This window comes from Astatotilapia calliptera, chromosome 18, assembly GCF_964374335.1.
Source record: "Astatotilapia calliptera chromosome 18, fAstCal68.1, whole genome shotgun sequence".
In the NCBI taxonomy this organism is placed as follows: Eukaryota; Metazoa; Chordata; class Actinopteri; order Cichliformes; family Cichlidae; genus Astatotilapia; species Astatotilapia calliptera.
Window position 1 is genome coordinate 24,414,777 of NC_137439.1, and position 20,351 is coordinate 24,435,127.

The 20,351-nt window shown below is 39.4% G+C and overlaps 1 protein-coding gene across 1 annotated transcript in view; it reads left to right on the forward strand.

Annotated features, from left to right (window-relative positions):
* Positions 1-17,273, forward strand: part of kcnn1a (potassium intermediate/small conductance calcium-activated channel, subfamily N, member 1a) — a 65,969-nt gene extending 48,696 nt beyond the window's left edge. The window contains exons 5-9 of the mRNA XM_026148663.2: positions 4,971-5,112; positions 5,453-5,563; positions 7,073-7,200; positions 10,048-10,117; positions 12,577-17,273. Coding sequence (XP_026004448.1) covers positions 4,971-5,112; positions 5,453-5,563; positions 7,073-7,200; positions 10,048-10,117; positions 12,577-12,882 — 757 coding nt within the window. The 3' untranslated portion in view covers positions 12,883-17,273. The remainder of the gene's footprint in view (positions 1-4,970; positions 5,113-5,452; positions 5,564-7,072; positions 7,201-10,047; positions 10,118-12,576) is intronic.
* Positions 17,274-20,351: the final 3,078 nt, after the last annotated feature.

The following is a 20,351-nucleotide window of genomic DNA, read 5'->3' on the forward strand; positions in this document are numbered from 1 at the left end:
ATCACCAGGACTCCAAGACCAGGCAGAGCAACCTGAGAACCACCTGGATGCCCCACATATGGACACAGATTCCAAGCACACCAGATGTCTCTGTTCAGAAGAGTACCGACCTAGTAACAGCTAAGATACTGCATAGGACCCTCAAACTCCCAGACCTGAGGACCCAAGCTTGAGGACCGCAAACATCACCCACCAGGTGGTGAGAGGGAGATGTATATAATGTGTGTATATGACCACAGGCCATAAAAACAAGAAAACACAAATAAAGATTTAGAAACTTTCAAAAAATTGTTTCACATTGAAAAATATTATTATTCATTAGGCAAATAACAAACTTTAATGAATTAATATTTCTATAAATTTGAGCTGTTACACTGAAATTCTTTAAGAAGGAATTAATCAAATCAAATAAAAATTTCTGTTCAGGAATCCAAGTAGATCACTGTAATTTGGCATCTTAACAACTATTTTTTATTTTTATTTTTTTAACCAGTACATTTGAAAATCTAGGTTAACAACAATAACACCAACATTAAAATATTTCAGTTAAAGAGCTTGTGCATACTGGTGGATTAACCATTACTGAAACATAAAAACAATTTTGGTAATTACCAATACAGTTAATTTAGGGCATAAACTTTACAGTGGGTTGAGTCTAAACTGCATAATAATAAAACCTTCAGAATTTTTAAGTTTTACATATTTTTAACTAAAACGTGTTCCATGTTCATCACATTAGATTGATAGCATGCTAACATTTGTTAATTAACCATAATTAATTCTTTCACACATTTAATCCATAACTAAATTTTACCTAATCGTGCCATTAGAGAAAACTGAAAATCTGGTCTTGTAAAGTTTCAAAAATCACAAATCAATCTCACGTTGGTGCCACAGGAAGAATCTGGGATTTTAAAAACTCTGTACTGTATTGCTTTGAACTGTGAAAACTCGCACCATATTTAAAGTGGACTTATTATTCCGATATTATCATACCCAACTCCATATTTTAATTCTTGGACTCTGCTTGAGTAGCTTTGCATAAATCAGTTCAAAATAATCCATATATAGCTTACACTGGGACTCGGTTCAGCCCTCTGTCTGAAAGAAGCAGTTTTAGCTCCTCTCCTTCAGAAGAACATTATCCAAAGGCCATCCTCCCTTCTGGTTGAGTGTTTGAACACCAAGTGGGTGGGAATACTGTGCTCACAGCCAGAGCTGCTCAACTGAGATGACCATACACCTCCTTTCTCTCTCTCTGACTTGTACTTTTAGTTCATAAAGAACTAAGAGCAGAAGAGCTCTTGGTAAACTGAGCCTAAAGGTACAAGAAATCCCAACGATTCAAAAGCCTGAGCTTTTGTCTCGTACATGGCAATTTAAAAAAAAATTCAGCCATGTTAAATTTGTAATGTGATCCATTTTTCTAACACTATAAATATGATAAAGCATGTAAAAATACAATATGTCCCCTTTCAATTTCAGCAATTAGCAAATGTACAGATTTTTTTTAGTTTGCTGTGCTGCTTTGCTTGCTTACTTTTGTGTATTGCTGTGCTGTAAAAACACTGCTAGGTTTGCAGTTTTTCAAAGAAGCTGTCATTACTTTGAGTTTAATCTGCTCATGTTTATTGCAACTAAAACCCCTCCCCCCGCGGAGCATCCCGATGTATTTGTTTAAAAGTCATCACAGCAGTGTTCAGATTAAATTTTTGGCATTCTGACTTTTTTTTTTTTCCATTTATTTTGCCTCGATTGAACATCTGGACAAAAGTGGTGATGTGGTGTTACTATATGAAGGTGATGACTTCAGAATGTAAAGCACGAGCTTTTCAGTGTGAACAAAGTGCTTGGCTCTTTGCTTCGCTGTGCCGGCTGACTAAAGAAGGCAAGAAACAGAGGCAAGGTTGATGTTCTTCCTCTAGCATGTTTGAAATCTAAATATTGTTGTACTATCGGGTTTTGCAAGTGTTTTTTAATTCATTTGTGCATTTTAGGCGCACGAAGCACAGTAGTAACTTTTATGTGTGTGATACCTTAAAAAGCGCCCTTGTTCTGAAGGAAACATCTGTTAAAATATTTCGCGTATGTGAAGGAATCCAGTTCGAAAGGAAAACCTGAGTGTATGTGTGTGTGTGCATGTTGGCAAGGTTAAGTGCGCCTCATTCACATGTGATCCATTCTTGCTACTTTATTTATAGAGAGGCTGTGTTGTCAGCCTCTGTCAAACATCTACAGACAACAGCAGCTGAAAAATGAAGTGATTCCATTCGTGCACATAAACAGAGAGCATAGCCATGTTGGGAGGGAAAAGGCTGATTAGACTACACCGATGGTGATTTGAACAGGCCGATATAGTCATTCACAAGCAATTGTTTATCTCGTTGCTGGTCAGCTTAGTTAAAACACTGCGACTTGAGACGTTGCCTTATCGGTCTTGTGTTGTGGTCATCACACTGTCTCGCAGAACGAAGGCCTCGGTGCTCTTTTGGATGTAAATGGATGTTGTTGCATTTGATGCTGGATAAATAATGTAATCTGTAAAACGTTTGGGTAATTGATCCAAGAATAATGCATTTGCTGTTAGTGTCTGTCAGGGAGAATTTAACCAGGGGGGATTACAACTATCTGCTCTGGACATTATATATGTCCTGTCCTGGAATAAGTTGAAAGTGGTGCCAGCTCTTCTCCATGCTATTCCAAAACTTGACACAGTATATTGAGAGCCTTAAAACGCTATTGATTTGCTCCCATTTCAGCCTCTGTCTCTGCTCCAGTACTGCTGTCTTCTGCTCTTTTTCAGAGAGCTGAAATATGTGCAATGAAATGTCCACCAACAGAAAAACAGGCGATAAAAGAGAAAGCAACAATGCCTCTTTGCATTGTTGCCAAGCATATTTATAGGTCATATTTACAACAGAGGCGACCATATTGTACTGCAATAAACTGTTCACTGTGCTGAAAGGTGCAGCACATTCCTGCCTGCCTTGGAGACGTGACTCATTCTCTGCATGCCTTGATGACAAAATGAATGAAATTAACATACTAGTCACTAACATTGTAGTCACTTGCAATTACAATATTTAGCCAGCTGATCAAGTTTATCCCCATGGCAGTTATCAAAGGGCAGCTGGTGAAGTGTTGGGATTCAGGTAAAAGAGACAGGGGTGTCAAATTCAATGAGCTTCTTCCTTTGTTACTCAACCAGTCCTCACCCCACTGTTTACAAATGAACAGTACCAAGAAGACGTAACGGTCCCCTTTCACATGGTAATACTTCAGGATTTGTCATAGGTGGTGTTAATCTCTAAATGGACCCTAGGTTTTTCTGTTGCTCCCCTGCTCTCAATATACTGGCTTTGAAGCATGCAGATGCAGACATGTTTTTTATTCCTGCATGGTATTGTACAGACTGCTTCTCTGCATGTTATTGAAAAAGCTTGAATCCCATAGACCACACACTTTTTTGACATTCTGTGGGACAAAAACGCTCAGCTATTTTTCCCCCGGACTTTGAGCATGAATAGAAAAACTTGAGAGTGGGAGTTTTAAGAAATGTGGAAGGCATGATTAGTTCATTTATGGTGTTTGGTAACAATGAACTGTCTTGGAGGAGAAAGAGGAAACGGTTTTTCTATGAAACTGTGAATCTTTTTTTTTCCCTCCTGGTGTAGAGAAAAACTTCATAAACTGAACCCCAGCTGTTCTGATATGTACTTGTGCGCTAATTAGAGATGATTGTGCTGGTCATTCTGAGTTCATAGGCTTGGACGCTGCTGGATATTTCAAACTCATCGGAAATTCATGATTGGCCCAGTTAGAACTCCCTTTACAAAATCCTTAACCAAATCCCAAGAAATTAGACTCAGAGTCTAGATTGCCTTGTCATAAGGATGTTAGCGTGATGTTGTCTGAAAGTGCTTAATGAATATTTGATTTTGAATTCAAAATTAAATCTTATCTGATCTCCTCCTAGACAGCCCATTGGGAATAATCAGGCGAGTTGAATGAGGGTGGGTGAATGAGGCAGATTTGCCTCCGTGATTGACTTTTGCTTTGCTGTGGAAGGTATGGCAATGTCATCCTCAATCCAGCTTTGTGTGCGTTGTGTTTTTTGTTACACAAGTGTCTTTACGTATGCACTATGGGCCTTTTGGTCCGACATTTTCAAGCATGGCTGTCAGTTTGAACTGATGATTTGCATTACCAAAACTTCTGTCGGGGCAACTCTGAGAAGGAAGGAAGATTTTTATTAAACGTTGACCAATAATCCGACTATTAGTTTGATTTAAAGAAGAAGCGTATGCATTTTTGGATGCACTGATGTACCTTCTGGTGCAATACTGAAAATAACTTAAAGCCATGGCACTATATCCAGTCACGCTGAGCAACATGGCCTCTCTCTTTGTCATTTAAAACTTGCTTACTATACTTAGTATAATTTCTTTCCATTTTAAATCAAGATGATGTCATTTGGCCTCAGACTCTTTTTTTCTTTTTAAATTTCCCATCATTCATCTCATCAAGTGCCTCATTTTCAAACTGACAGATGGTGAACATCATGGTTTCAGTTTCAAATCAGTTATTTCTATTAGAAAGTGATTTTTTTCCCCTGCCTTCGCATTATTCTGAGCGTCCTTCCCATTAAAAATATGGCTCTGCATTAAAAACTGTCTTAAAGATGAAGGAAAACAGAAAGGAATTCTACTGTTTTTTGCACATGTACTGAGTAGACCTTTTCTTTGTTGTTTCTCACTAAAATCTGCTGCATTTTTTTTTAGAACTGGCTTTATAAAACAGGTGTCTCACCTTCCAACATGATTTCTTCCTACTCCTCGATCCTCACCACCTCCACCACCTCCGCTCACAACCCGTTTGGTTCACACAGCACCATGTCATTCTTCAGCATGCTCACATTCACGAAACTGAGTTCCAGCTTTCCTGACTTCTGCATATCTCCATTGCCTTAGGTATCATGACAAACAGGAAGTGACCAGTAACTTCCTGGGAGCCATGTGGCTCATCTCGATTACCTTCCTCTCCATTGGCTACGGAGACATGGTACCACACACCTACTGTGGGAAAGGCGTGTGTCTGCTTACAGGGATCATGGTAGGTTCATCATGTCTTCAGTTACATAAATGTATAACAGAACACACAAGACAACTATGATCAGATAGAACGAAACCTCAAGCTCAAAGTATTATCATGCAACCTGATCGTCAGATTTCAACTTGATTCCTCAACATATATTTGTTTCTCGCTTCCTCTGTTTGTTTGTTTTTAACCTACCAGAACATGTATTTAATTCTTCTTCTGTAGAGCTCACACACTGGTCATTTATTTGAAAGAACCTGAAATGTACTATGTATATATGGAGATCTATGTAACACCAGCCAAACACAATGTAGTGTCCATATAAGAAAGAACAGTTGCTGTTTTTGTGCAACAGGGAGCTGGTTGCACTGCGTTGGTAGTTGCAGTGGTAGCCAGGAAGCTGGAGCTAACCAAGGCTGAGAAGCATGTCCACAACTTCATGATGGACACACAACTCTGCAAACGAGTGAGTCACAGTAAACTGTAATAGTAAACTCTTATAATATGCATTTTGTGTTTGTAACAGTGATGAGAATGTTTTGGTTTATAACTCTTTCGAGCATTCTCAGCTCAAAAAATGTGTGACAATTTGCTTCTTCCAGTCTGTTAATTTGACTGGGATTGTAGAATAAACAATACACTTACCAGCCACTTTATTGGGTACACCTCTTCAACTGCTTGTTAATGCAAACGTCTAACCAGCCAGTCACATGACAGGAAATCAGTGCATTTAAATATGCAGACATGGGCAAAACAACATGCTGAAGAAACCTATGTGTGTTTTCTGCCGACTATTGGTTTTAATCGTTTGTAACTATTAAACCCTGACTCTCTCTCCCTTCGTCCTCTTTCTGCTCTTTTCTCTTTCCCCTCACCCCCCACAAGTTGTGGCAGATGGCTGCCACTCCCTGAGCCTGATTCTGTCAGAGGTTTTTTCCTGTTAAAAGGGAGTTTTTCCTTCCAACTGTTGACAGGGGGTTGTTTGGGATAGCTTTCTAATATTTTAAGGTCTTTCCCTTACATTATAAGAAACTTTGAGGCAATTTTTGTCGGGAATTGGCTTTATATAAATAAAATTAAACTGAAATGTATGCAGAAGAGCTCCTCTGAATGCACAATATGCCATACCTTGAAGCGGATGGGCTATAGCAGCAGAGAATCCGGCCGGGTGCGACAATGGACTAACCAAAACTTGACAACAGAAGATTGGAAAAACATTGCCTGGTCTGATGAGTCTCAGTTTCTGCTGCAACATTCAGATGGTAGGGTCAGAATATGGCATAAACACCATGAACGCACGGATCCATTCAAGCAGACTGAACACTCTCACGTAGTTTGCAGTGATGCATTTTGGTTCTCTTGGACTTTACTCTGTGTAAACAAACCAAACCACGGGGAAAGCTACAAGCTTACAAATTCATAAACTGATTTGGACCAGAGTAAATGAACTATAGGTGCTTAAACGCACTTAGTACCAGCTGAACGCCCTTTAAACACCACCTGTCCAACCCTTAACACCACAGTGTACCCAGCTTCCAATGGCAGCTTCCAACAGGATAAAGCCCCATGTCGCAAAGCTCAGATCGTTTCTTGAAATGACAAGAAGTTTCAGTCCAACAGGGCAACTTTGTGATGTGGTTGAATGGGAGATTTATGTCATGGATGTGCAGCTGATAAATCTACAGTAACTGTGTGATGTCATGAGGAATTGGCTCTCACAAATCCAAAACCAGTATTAGCTAGGTGCAACTAATGAAATGGCTGGTGAGTGTGTGTATGGAGTCAAATACAATGAGTTTTTGGCACATGTAATTCTAACTTAACCTTTTTTATTGTTTTATTTTTCTGTGTGTAACCACTTTTTGAAATTATTGTTAATCATAATAATACACACAGATGGGTGCTTCAGTCTGTAATCTGTCAGAGCAGTTCAAACTACTCTATGTTATATAAGTTTCTCGCCCTTGTTTCATAGGTAAAGAACACAGCTGCCAATGTACTCAGGGAAACATGGCTCATTTACAAACACACAAAATTGGTCAAGAAGATAGATCACGCCAAGGTGCGGAAACACCAGCGCAAGTTTCTCCAAGCCATTCACCAGTAAGTTCACTGCACCTTGTGTGTTTTGCATAATCTAATCTAAATATGACAGAGACGTTCACCACAAACTACCAAGGAGACTTTCAGCATGGCCTAAAACCAGAACTAATGATGCTCAATCTTTAATGCTACTTGTGGTTAACATATTTAGGCTGTATTATCATTTGAACTGTTAATCTGAGATAATGTAATTCTTACTGATTAGCTGTAAAAGAAAATAGTCCCTTTGGGTTCATTCCTTAATGTTATTTGTTGTTAGGCAGCGTTATCAGCTATAATACCACATAGTTGTGTATATCTGATAGTATCAACAATGCTGTTTTCCCACAATGTCCTCTCCTTGAAGACCATTTCCTTTGATTGTCATACACATATGTAAGCTCTCACAGATGGACACATACAGAGCGTGCGCGCGCACACACGTACACTCACGCACACACACACACACACACACACACACACACATACGCACAAACACTCTGCAATCTAGTGTAATGGTCCTTCCTGTTCCCCTCCCTTGCCCCCCTCTCCCCGCGACCCTCTTTTTACCCTGTGCTTACAGTGAGAAGTGTAATGGTTTTCGCTCGTTTCGTGAATGTTGTGGGGTTAAAAATCTGTACTGTGTTCTGTCTTTGTTTTGCTCTATCACCGCAGAGCTCAGAAGTAAGTTGAGTCTTCTATGTATCCTCTTCCTACTGTTTCTTCAACATCCTGCTCCTCCTCTCTCCATGTCTGCGTTCGACATGCATGTAAAAAAAAAAAAAGTTTACTTGTTGCTAAAAAAAAAAAGAAGAAGAAGAAGAAAAAAAGGATGGATGCTGAATTGCTGTTTTCGGTTGTGTGTTTTTTTTTTTTCTTTACTTCAGTGTTCCATTTACTTCCCTCTCCCTCCCATTTCCCCCCTGACTTGAATGAACGAAAAGCATCCACATTGTCGATAGTGGAGGGCTGTCTGGAGAGAACGTGTGAAAGAAAAAGCATCTTGCGCAGAATGAGCTTGGAGCTTTGTTGGCTTGGCCAGCAGTTCATAATCATTGATGATGTAGTGTATATTGTTGCCCATGATTAATATAGCTGCTCTGGGGCTATATTAACCTGCATCAACAGAACTCATCCTACACTCCTGAAGGTTTTGTGATGACATAAATAAGCACAGTGTTCTATCCTGTAGTTCTAATGTGGATCAAATGCTTGCTGTTGATTTAGTCTTGATTTATGCTGTTTTTTCCCTTTCTAATATGAGATCAAACAACAAGGCCTTGTACATGACATCAATAGGATGGCACAAAAAGCACAACGCAACATGTACATTGGGGTTTTGTAGAACAAAATTGTACTCAAAATGTGTTACGCTAATAAGTAGAGCTTTTACCTCAAATAGTCCCAATTCTTCGACAGCCATAAGGGATGACAAAGCCGGGCAAACAGACACATACGAGCTGGAGCAGTTTCCCACAGAGATAGAGCCGTAAGCGAGCAGTCTCACTCTGCTCTGATATACTGATTTGCACATGAATAAATGCCCTTGAATGTCATCCTGTCTCATAATTTGCCGAACAGGGAAATTCTTCCCCTCGCACATTCAGATGATGGCTGTGTGATGCCACTGCTAACAATGGCATATTATGCACATCAGCGTTAACAGTTCTTACAGAGCCATAATGTATTTGATTAGAGATAAGGAGGCGCTTTGTTGAAGGCATCACAAAACATGTCCAATGTATCATCGTGCAGCATTTCATTTAAAATGTTTGAAATGTCGATGTTGCCGTATGTTCAGCAGTGTCATTAGGCAGTTTATTTCTGGCAAGTTTCATCCTTTATCTGTGGCATCCACACATACACTCATCAGCTCATGCACATATGCACTCTCTCTCTCTCACACACACACACACACACACACACACACACACACACACACACACACACACACACACACACACACTCACAATAGCACTGAAAACACCCAACTCGTTTCATTGTGCACAAAGTCAGTCATAGTCACTGCACGCTTACTGAATGACCAGTGTGTATATCTGAAGTCCTACCACTGAGCTGTGTGTAGCACTGACAAAGGGCATGCCATCTTTTTCCTTTTTTCAATGTCTTAGTTTTGGAAAGAGATGGGAATGTTTTGATTTCAAACAGGTTTTGGGATTTTCTTGTATGGAAGCATATTGCATTCTTGCTCACAGGGGCATTTTTAACTCCTAATAATACGTTTCTTTCACGTATTGAGCTCCTTTTCCCACTTTTTCAAAAACTGATTCTTTTTTTGGCTTGTAACAAGATCATCTCTCACTATTAGCATCATTTCTCATTACAACAAAAATACTTGCTGCCACCTGCTGCTTAAAGGACTGTAACGTTGTGAAAAAAAGATCTTGTTATAACAAAAAAGAGCTAGCTTAAACATGACAAACAGTCTATTTTTTTTTTTAAATGAGTGTAGTATGCTTCTGTAATTTTGCATGTTTTGGTTGGTATTGTATTGACCAAGACCAGGAATGCCTTTAATATATATTTATATGCATACACTTCCATATATGTGTATAAATATAAATACATAAAGAAAATATTTACAATGCATGTCTTACTTTCTTTTCAATGTCATCAGTGAAAGAAGTGTCCTGATAAAACATTTGTTGTTCCTCCTCCTCCTCCTTTCTTTTCTATTGGCCCTCTCTGCCCCTCAAAAACCTGTCTCTCTGTGCTCTACTCCTTCAAACTACCCTCCTTCCCCTTCTTCACTCTGCTCTCCTCTCTTCCTTGCTGTCATCTCTTTCCTTTTGTCCACATTCTCCTTCCCTGTTTTTCATGTTCACACCTCCTTGTGCGCCCACTCAGACTGCGCAGTGTTAAGATGGAGCAAAGGAAACTCAATGATCAGGCTAACACCTTGGTGGACCTGGCAAAGGTAAGTTTTCCAAGTTAAAAATCTAACTTAATCTTTTGAAGGTTTTGATATAATTTGTGCTGTGATGATTTTAACTTGCCGTTGCTATTCTGTCTTTATTTAAACTGACTGAATGTATATTCTTCTATTATATGGAGATATTCTTCTCAGGAAGGGCCTAAGCAGGCTCTTTCCAAGGACATAAACTACAGGGAACCCCAAGGTTTTGTCCTAGGATATTTTCAGTGTTCTCCCCGTGCACTTAAAAATTGTAGCGTCTTTAGCTTACCGCATAAAGCTGATAGGTGAGCCAATCCTGGGACTGCATCAAGTTGTACATTCTTTTTTTTCTTTTTTTTGAATAGTCAGCAAAAAAACCCTAGGAAAATAGGGTTGTGCCATATCATATCATCCGCAAATACATAATAAAAAAGTACCATATCATTATTACTATATCCAAGGCCTGTGTTTACATTCCCCAGCACACAGAATAACGAGACAAGCCTGGCATGTCTGAGAGCAAGAGCGTGTATCATCCTCTGATGATGATTTGGTAACAAAAAGGAAGCTACTTCAACAACTAGCAGCAAAGCTCACTACTTTGCAAAATATGCAAGAAAACCTTTCAGACTAAAGGTGGAAACAACTAACTTTTTATATTACTTCAGGCAAAAACACATTGAGTACAACCAGGCTTCAGAGGAGGAGATAATAGCAACTTTTTATATGAGACCCAAATGTAAACAAATAACTTGAGCAAACATTGCTGGACTACTTGCTAATTCTACTGCATATGAAAGGAAGAGCAAATGGTGGATAGAAATTACTGATGTGATTATGTGGTTGAAAAGCAGGGTTTTAGGCAACTGGTTAAAATGCTTGGCCCAAGATGCAACATCCCAGGTAGACAATATGTGCAGCTCTTGAAGCGTTAGAAGGTTAAGATTGCTTTAGTTGTTCAGGCTTCAACATTTGAGAGGAGTGCTCTTTTTAATCTAATACTTAATAGTTTTTGAGGGCTAATACAAATGTCAAACATTACGTCATTCAGTACAGGTCATCAGTTTCATTCTTAAATATAACTTTTAAAACTTTTACTGTTATGTTATCTATAGTTTGCGGGAGAAGATGAAAATACAATCAGTCAGAATCAATTCTAACTTTATTTCATGGACTATTTTCTCTGTTTTTTGGCAAATTAAGCTCCTATAGAAATCATTAAAGTGGTAAAGTTATTGTACACAATAAATAATATAATTGATATTTATTTCTTTTATTTATTAGGTCTCCATTGTTAACTCCTTTTCAAATTTCATGTTTGACACTATCATACCATTTTAAATTCTACATCTACGCATCACATCAAATCAAACGGCACCTGCACTGCCTTAAAAAGTGATCTTGGCCAAGCTAACTCTTTGGAGAATGAACCCTAATGCGAGACTACTCAGTTTGAAGAACCTGAACCTGATGACACACTGTAAACAGCATCTGTCCATAAGAGGCTGAATACAGAAATGCTTCAGTAGCTTCTGTCTGGCTGTACAGATGTCAGCTGAGGCACCAGAGCTGAGAGGGGGTTCAAAGGGAGGTGCATGGCTGCATTGACTTCATTTGATGTGGATGGCATTTGCACTCCAGTGTGTATTTTAAAAGGTTCCAAGGCCAATCGCTTTAATGTGTGTTTACTTGCGCCTTACTGTGCTCAATGGTCAGATCAATCTGCATACACCCTACAGTGGCTCAGCTTTATTTTCAAACCCCATAGAGATATAAACCTTTCACATCTGGATTTTAGATTTGATTTCTGAGGGGCACACATGCCTGGAGACCCTACATGAGTATTTTGTAATCTCTGCAGATGACTGTTAAATTGCAAATCTTATAAAATGCTCTGTGATGTTGAAGAATGCAATATGTTGTATATAATGTGTGATTAATTTTGCAATATCGAAAACTGCTTAGTTGAGATGCAATAATTACTTGCAGATGCCTCATGCTGAGCTGGCCAGAACTGCATGAACTGTTAAGCAATAAGTACCTAAATACTAGAGATGCTTTTCATTATATAAATGAGTTGTGTCAAGCAAACACATAAAGGATTAAAGACCTTCAGGAGCTATAAATGGATTGGAGAAGTTGGTTGTAAAATCTATGGGAAGATAAAATCTATGCTGACTTGCTGAAACTTTACAGCTCCCCTTCCTACTGCTTCCTTTAAATTATTTCCTCCTCTGCTGTAATATATTTACTGTAGTTGTCTACTCATGGAATTTATTATTACTGTTACATTAAGGTTTTTTTTTCCTTAATCACTATATGTGTCCTACTGTATATCATCTCTTAATTTTAGTTGTTGCAACAAGTTGTGAAACAGCTTCTTAATGTTTCTATCTTGCCTCTTCCTCCCTTGTCCCTCCTGTCTCTGTCCTCCTGTTCCTTCTTGTCCCAAAACACATTTACTTTCTCTCCTTCATTAGACCCAGAATGTGATGTATGACCTGGTGTCGGAGCTGCAGGAACGCAGTGAGGAGCTGGATAAGCGCATCGGCACATTGGAGGACAAGCTGGACTCAGTGACGGGCAGCCTGCAGGCACTGCCCTGCCTCATCTCGCAAGCCATAACCCAGCAGCAGCAGGACTTCCTGGACGGCTTTGTTCACCGCTTTCGACCCGCTTCGCTAGCCTCTGAGCGTTCCGAACGCTCCGAGCGATCCTGGACTTCCACCGCCCGTAGGCGGCGCTCTCCCTCCACAGCACCACACACCTCCTCTGATAGCGGATAACCTTGACAAATCTTCTGTAATCACCTTTGAGCCCTACCTTTCCCAAACCAACGTGTCGCCTCATTCTGTCCCATCCAATTCTGTCTCATATCTGCTGGCAAGTCCATGTCTGGACTAATAATGAACCCACATCTTGGTCCGTGACCTGATCCTTGTCCTTTCCCTCCCACTCATTCCTTCCTCTCCACCTAATGAAAAAAAAAAAAATCCAGAAAACCAGTTTCTCTGTGACTGAGCCTCTCAGCACAGGCCTGATTAGAGCTACTCGAAAAGAACAAAGAAAAGCAAGCAAAGACTTAAATCAAGAAAAAACAAATGCATCCAAAAAAGAAAAATAGAAAAAAAATTACAAACTGAGATAAAGTAGAGATATGGTTTATGTTTTAGCCATTGTATGGCTGTCCAAGTTAGCTTTTTTTGTAAAAGCCCTTGTATAGTTAAAAAGAAAAAGAAAAAGACTGAGTTCAGGGTTGCTGAGGTGAGAGCTGGCTATCACACCGGAGAGTCCTTAACAACAAGGGGGGAAGTTGGTCTGTGGAGCTGAGGGCCTTGGCTCACCTGCTGGCCCTCTGAGGCCATGGAGGACATCTGTCCACCCATCTGTCCGTCTACCTGTTTGTCCGGTGAGGAGAACAAGACAAACCATTGGACTTCCCTTTCAAATGACTAGTGTCATGGATTCTTTCCCATAGTTTAGGGTGAAAGCTTTAGGAGAGGCTACAAAAGCTCTGACTTCAGGTCAGTGATTGAAAATGCACTTAAAGGGGAGGAGAAACTGTTACACAAATAAATAGCAATGGGGATGCATATGGCGTTACTACTGGGTAGGAAAAATGATCACTATTGCCAACTTCAAGGTATCAGCTTCCTTGTTCTTACCAAGGAAAAAAATGAGAGCGACTATCTTTTTTAGTTACATATTGACATGTGATTTTTCAGTGCCTGAATGTATAAATAGTAGAGGGTTATTTAATTACTAATTTCAGAGCTTTTTTACGATGTTAACAGTCTAAATACAACATTGCATTCCTTTTTCAGATACATTCCTCTCCAAAACTTTAAAGAAAATGTCTAACATGCATAACATTGCCTCCATTACACCGCAACTCTAAATGTTTTGAAAACCGGTTTTTCTATTTCTAACACAGCGACAAATGGAGAAGTACAGCGAGAAACCCGTGGCGAGACAGATTGAGAGCATATTTGTGTGTTTCAGAGAACAAGTTCACTTTAAGCTCAATGCTGCACACTCATACACAACAAATATGAAATATGTAGTAGTCTACCTTTCTCACTACCACTAATTAGAACTTCCTGTGGTCTTCAGAAAATTGCATGGCTTGAGGTCTGCTGGGATACAGGCACAAACACATCACTGGTCAAACTGAGTAACTAACCCAGCTCTTTTGCATGGTTCTGTCCAGAAGTAGTTATGGATCACACCCAGATGGCTCTGGTTATTTATACGCTTGGTTTCATTAGATTACCTTTGGTTTGTTGGTTGCTTTTCTTTTGTATTATATTTTTTAATTTTGTTTTCCCCCAATTTTTTATTTTGCGAGGATACCTGTGTTTTTTTAGAGTTTCAGAACCTAGAGAATTGCAGCAAGTTGATCCTGTTTAAAATATGAAGAGAGATTAAAAAAAAAAAAAATCAGTATTTCCAAAAAAAATCCTCAAAAATACAAAAACTGCTGAAGAAACTTTTCGGGTTACAAAACAGTGAACTGATCTCAAAGTAAATAAACCATAGTTTTACAGTTAAAAAAAAAAGAAAAAACGATTAAACTTATATGCTGTCTTGTAGTCTAGTATGTTATCACTGCCCCTCATGTCTGTACTTTAAATATAAAATTAGCTTTAGATTGGCTTAACTGGTGGGAGACTGCAAGATTAATTTTTGAGTATGTTGTCATATACATGCGGAGGAATTTAAGTAATAAACACAAATTCACATTAACTACTTACATTCCTGAGTCCAGCCAGAATCAAAACAACCCGAGATATAAGCTAGCTCTAGCTCCTCTTAAGCTATCGCTACCATATTGTGTCACTATTTCCATTATGTAGATTATACTGGATGCACTGGGGGCTTTTTTGTGAGGGGTTTTTTTTCTCAGAGAGCTGCAGTGACTCATGGTTTGTAATGCTAGCACTGACTGGGAAAGTTTAGAAAAAGATGCATCAGGAGTTCTCTGTTATATTGAGCACAACACAAACTTTGACTAGTGAAAAACAGACTTAAAATGTACTTATCAAAGAAACTGAACAGCCAGTTTCTTAAAATATCTTTTAGTATGACAAGAGCAAGACAAAATACTCAGATAGACCCTTAATTATAGTTCAAGCTTTATTACAAATAAAGTCTAATTAAGTCAAAATTATTCTGAACAGTTGTTATAAACTGGGAAATTGGCTATAGGTACCAAATCCATTGTAAAGATTTTGCTTCTACTGTAAAATTGGGCATGTCTGTCAGAGCTTCTGAGTTTTGTCACTTTCAGTCTGTGGCTTCAATTGACTCATCAGGAGCATAAGCTAACTGGTTTCTAATACTAGCTTTATATTTACTGTACAGACCTGTAGCCTAAGTGGACAGCTCTCAGTAGTAAAGTATAACATTGAACTGTTCTTTGAGGCCTTTGCTTTGGTTATCTGAGTGGTACAGTGATGGATAAGAAGTGAGGGGGAAACATCTATGAAAGCATGCACTGGCATATTCTAGTGCTGTGATGACTTGCAAAGTTTAATTTGAAGACAAATATTTAGGATTTTCCCAGAGCACATTAGAACAGAACAGGAGGTCATCAGGTTAGCAGGCTAGGATGATTTAAACAGTAGATTGAGTCCCAAAAGAACGCTAGTGCTAAATCTCATATTTGTGGTCCCTTAAGCAAATGGACAGGTGTAGGATCATTATAATTTCCATGGTCTTAATTATTTCCAAGCTGCTTTAGGCTTAACTGAGTCTAGGTCCAACCCTGTGAGAGAACAAACAGGTTCGCTATCTCACAGGCTCTGGATTGACCAGAGAGCACTTCTTTTAAGAATGTATTCAGTTTGCTACAAGTGCAACTTAATCGAGCATGAATATTAGCTTTTTCCCTTTCAACTTGAGTTGATGAAGCATGACTCTTTACTGCCCCCACCTTTAGCCTTTCCTATCTCAGAGTGCTACACTTCTCCCTAATAGTAGCCTATAAAGAGATCTATCATGCTTTTGCAGTCTCTGTTTCAATCAGTATCATCCAATTAGTCAGGATGGCTAAGCCTATCTGCTTGATTACAGCCTTACCTGCCTGTTTCTATCTAAGGTTTCCACCTTGTCATTACATCTGGTACGCCCTCACGTTTTTCATCTGTCATTATTAAGAATATCAGTCCCTCATACAAAAGTAGGCTTGACAGATGGCCTGCAGAAAAGACATTGAAGTGGTTCCAAAAAAAAAGAAAACCCCAAACAAAAAAAACTGTAAGGGAGGAAGAAGCAATGGAAACCCAGGTCATGTCCCATTTTGTACTTGGTGTGTAGTTACAACAGAAAGGATCACAGATGCTGGAGTCTCTTCCCCAGAGAGACATAACAATGCTGGTGTTAAGGACTTCATCGGGTGGCACGAAAAAAAGAAAAGACTTTGCTCATTCACTGACAGGAAGGTTATGAACAGCAAGATTGGGTGTCCTGTTAATATGACCTCATTGTAGATGTCACCATTTAAACAGGACAAAGCTGAAAAGGTAAAGGTAGGTGGCTGCCAGCATGTCATAGGTATGTAGAAAAAAAAATGCCTAGAAATTACACGAGGGGATTGAAATTCTGGCAGTTACAAAAGAAACCCCCAAAAGACCTTTTATTGTTTTACATTTGCAGATAGGAAATTTAATCCAGGATCTGCTGTTCCTTACTCTGTTGTAATTGGTTTTCTTTGTATCCCATCACAAAGACCAGCCTAAACACCATTCTAATATTTACTGAACTGATCCTTTTCTAGAAGATGAAACACATACACAGTATTTCATAGTGAAGTGAGGGACATTCATGATGTTGCTCTGATAATGGTAGATAAGACAAAATGATTAACACATCCCGGACTTTTATTATAAGTAGGCTTTCGTCATAGAGCAGGCATCAGAACACACTTCTGCTGAGTACAGAGTGAACCCCCCACTCCCCAAAAAACTGAAAAAATGTAACCAAATCATTGTTCTGTGTACACTGCCACATGATGCATAATGTACGTAGTAGCACTGGAATAAATCAACTTTTAATGGATGGCAAATGGGTTTAACATGTTCTCTGTATACTGTTCATTGTTCCTTCATTTTGCAGGTGAACCTTTGTCCTAACAAGGAAAGACACCAAGGTCAACATTAAAGACTATCTTCATCTATGACCGTTATTCTTTCTTTTTCTTCCGCTGGGATTTGAAAATTCCGTTTTGAATAATCTTCCTAATGCTTTACTTCCCGTTTCATTTGCGTACTCCAATCTGAAACTTTCCCATGCCAAGAGGGAAGGAAAATGGCAGAAGCCCAAAGTAAAATGTGACACTTGAAAGGTGGGTTGGCAAATGTGTTGACAGACGCAAACATCACACGTTTCGTCCTGTGAAACTGAGGCATGGGCCATCCTAAAACATGATTACAGGAGGAAGTATTGATATAAACAGCACTCCAGAGGACACGCAGCTGCTGGGGCGCTGTTCCAAGGTGAACTGTGAGCTGTGCACAACACACACACTCGTACACAGCCATTAATGTTCAAATAACAAGCTACTATTCATGTCCACATGCACAAACAAGGCTCTGGCTGGTTAATTACAGTAAAATCTGCAGGGACTTGGCAGCAGACCGATATCCCGCAAAAGTGGCAGAGTCAGTCACCCTGTTGTTGTTGCTACACAACCCCAAAGACATGCAACCGTGGAAACACAGGGAACAGCTCCTCAACAATCCAATTAGTACAAAGTAATTAAAATATTGTTTTTATCCTCTAAAGTGATAACAATCATACGTGACATTGAATGCGCTCTCATAGAACTAAATCTCGCTTTACGGTGGAAACCCAAGTAGGAAAGAGAGGCAGAAATTGTGAAAGGTGCACACAAATTATGCCGCATGGCCATCCTTTCCTTCTCTAACAATCTGTCTTAATAAACACATTTAATTCACTCAGCTTATCCTTGTGCTGAAGTGTGAAAAGCAAGAATAGTGGCATTAAATTACCAGCAATCTCCCCTAGAGGGTACTGAAGCTCAGCCAAACAGTGAGGAAATAGGAGATGGAGTCATGTTGCAGAGGACTGAAGATCACCCTTGGAGTTTGGAATTACAGGGGGAAGAAGAATCAGCATATAGGATCCTGAAGAGCACAGTTTGAAAAGATCCTATGGGGAAAACTTGCAGAAGACATGGGGAAGTGTTTTTATTAAGTTATTAAATTTATTACAAGGCTGACTTTTCTCAGGAACGAGCAGCTAGGAGCTGCATTATGCTTAATGCCCTGCATATAGCTTTCAACTAATGTGGTTTGGCATACACTCGGGGAAATCAGAGAGAGTATTGATTTTGGTTTTGGTGTAGTGGTGGAGAGTGGGTGTGAAGGGCCTTTTCATTCCACCAAATGTTTTTTTGAGTGTCACTTATTTCAGCATCCATCATTTCTCTTTCTGTCTTTTTAGCTCTATCTGTATCTCCTCATCTGCTGAGATCCGAACAGAATGAACGGCTGCAAATGAGGCTGCTTGCTGGAAGCTGCCATTGCTTCTCTGCTTCATTTAGCAGTGAAAGAAGGCGGCAGCTCTTTTCAAAACTCTCAAACCATATGCTAGGACTTCAACTGTGAAAGTGTACATGCACTATATATTGCGTATGTGTATGTTCACACTCACACATGCTTGGCTAGCTGGATGTTTTCCACTTGAAAGGATCATTTCAGCCAAGGCTAAAAACTCAGATTGGTACACATACAGTATTGTTCTTGTTTCTGTGTAGGCCTAGTTTCCCTATCAACTTAACACAGAGTCAGCTAACATGATTCATTGATGCCTCATCTGTAAATTTTTGCTCATGTACATAAGTGGCTCTCAAATTGGGGGGCTAGCTCCATCAGTGGGTAAATACAGTTATATATATATATATATATATATATGATGGGGTAATGGCCCACAACCGAGATGGGCACAATAAATGTTGTTTATGAAACCATGATGATCGACACTGTTATTTCCAATCTAAGCTGACACACTGACACTACATCACACCTCACAAGGACTCACTCTTCACTATATTTCCTTTATTTACATCAGTAAATAATCAGCAAAGCCAGTGGTAATGGTGTGGCCGGTAATGACAGGTTATTCATATCAAACAGCTGACTCATTAAACCTTTGCTACCTGCTCTCTTGACAGCAAAGACCAAGCAGGTATTTAGGTTGTCATAGAATTAAGCACTTAGTTTAAAAAAAAATCATAAAGTGGAAGTTGAAAAATATTCAATTTTGTACCATTTGATGATGGTGATGCCATTATGCTTATATTTAGATCAGTAAAATTCTGCCTGAGTGTGAGGCATGTACCTTTTTCAGTTTCCAAACCGAGAGGCACTGTACTAAGCTAGCAGTATTACCTCATATAATAATATATTTAAACATGCTTTTGCATTGTCCTCCATATTATATGCAGTTGAGTAGGTGCCTGTGTTGCAACAGTGGACAACTATGGTAATCCCAAATGAGGTTTAGCCCAACGCCCAGGGCTACCGGAGGTCCACCAACTCCCTATGCACTTGATAGAGTTGTTCAAATTATAAGATCATTGTACTGTATAGGATATGAGTACTGCTTTGTGTGTGCGTGCGTGTTTTCTGTAGGTGGGGAGGGGTGGTGGACTACAGATGTCCTTGCCCCGAGCTTTCTCTACATGAAAATCTGTTTTGGAACAATCGCTGGCACCGAGTGATGCCACGCTATACAGCAGGAATGATTCCTGGAATCAGCTGTGGAGGGTTAAATGATACATAAAAAGACATGTATCACAATGTCATCGCTTATGGGAAGTGTTCCAGTAACACTTTAGAGACGTCATCATCAAAGCCTGCAGTTTCATCTACAACTAAATGTATTTTATGAATTTAGCTCAGAGGACATGACTAATCTTAAAACGCAGATTGTAGCCATTATTCACAGGGCCACGTCTGAATACACTCAGTGCAACACTGAAAAGGTAACTGGGAAAGATAGCCACATTAAATGGGATAAAGAGACAAACCAAACTCAGAGCAGGAGAAGCATGGGAGCCTGCTGCCCTCTAGTGCCAAATACCCAGCTCCCAGTCTAACACAAAGTCACAGCTGAGATGAGAATGAATAATTCATAAATGATGGGATGATAAAGCAGTATTATACCAATGCAAGATACGAGATGTAATTGATAATATGGGTCGCTTATCAAACACTTTCTCAACTCTAAA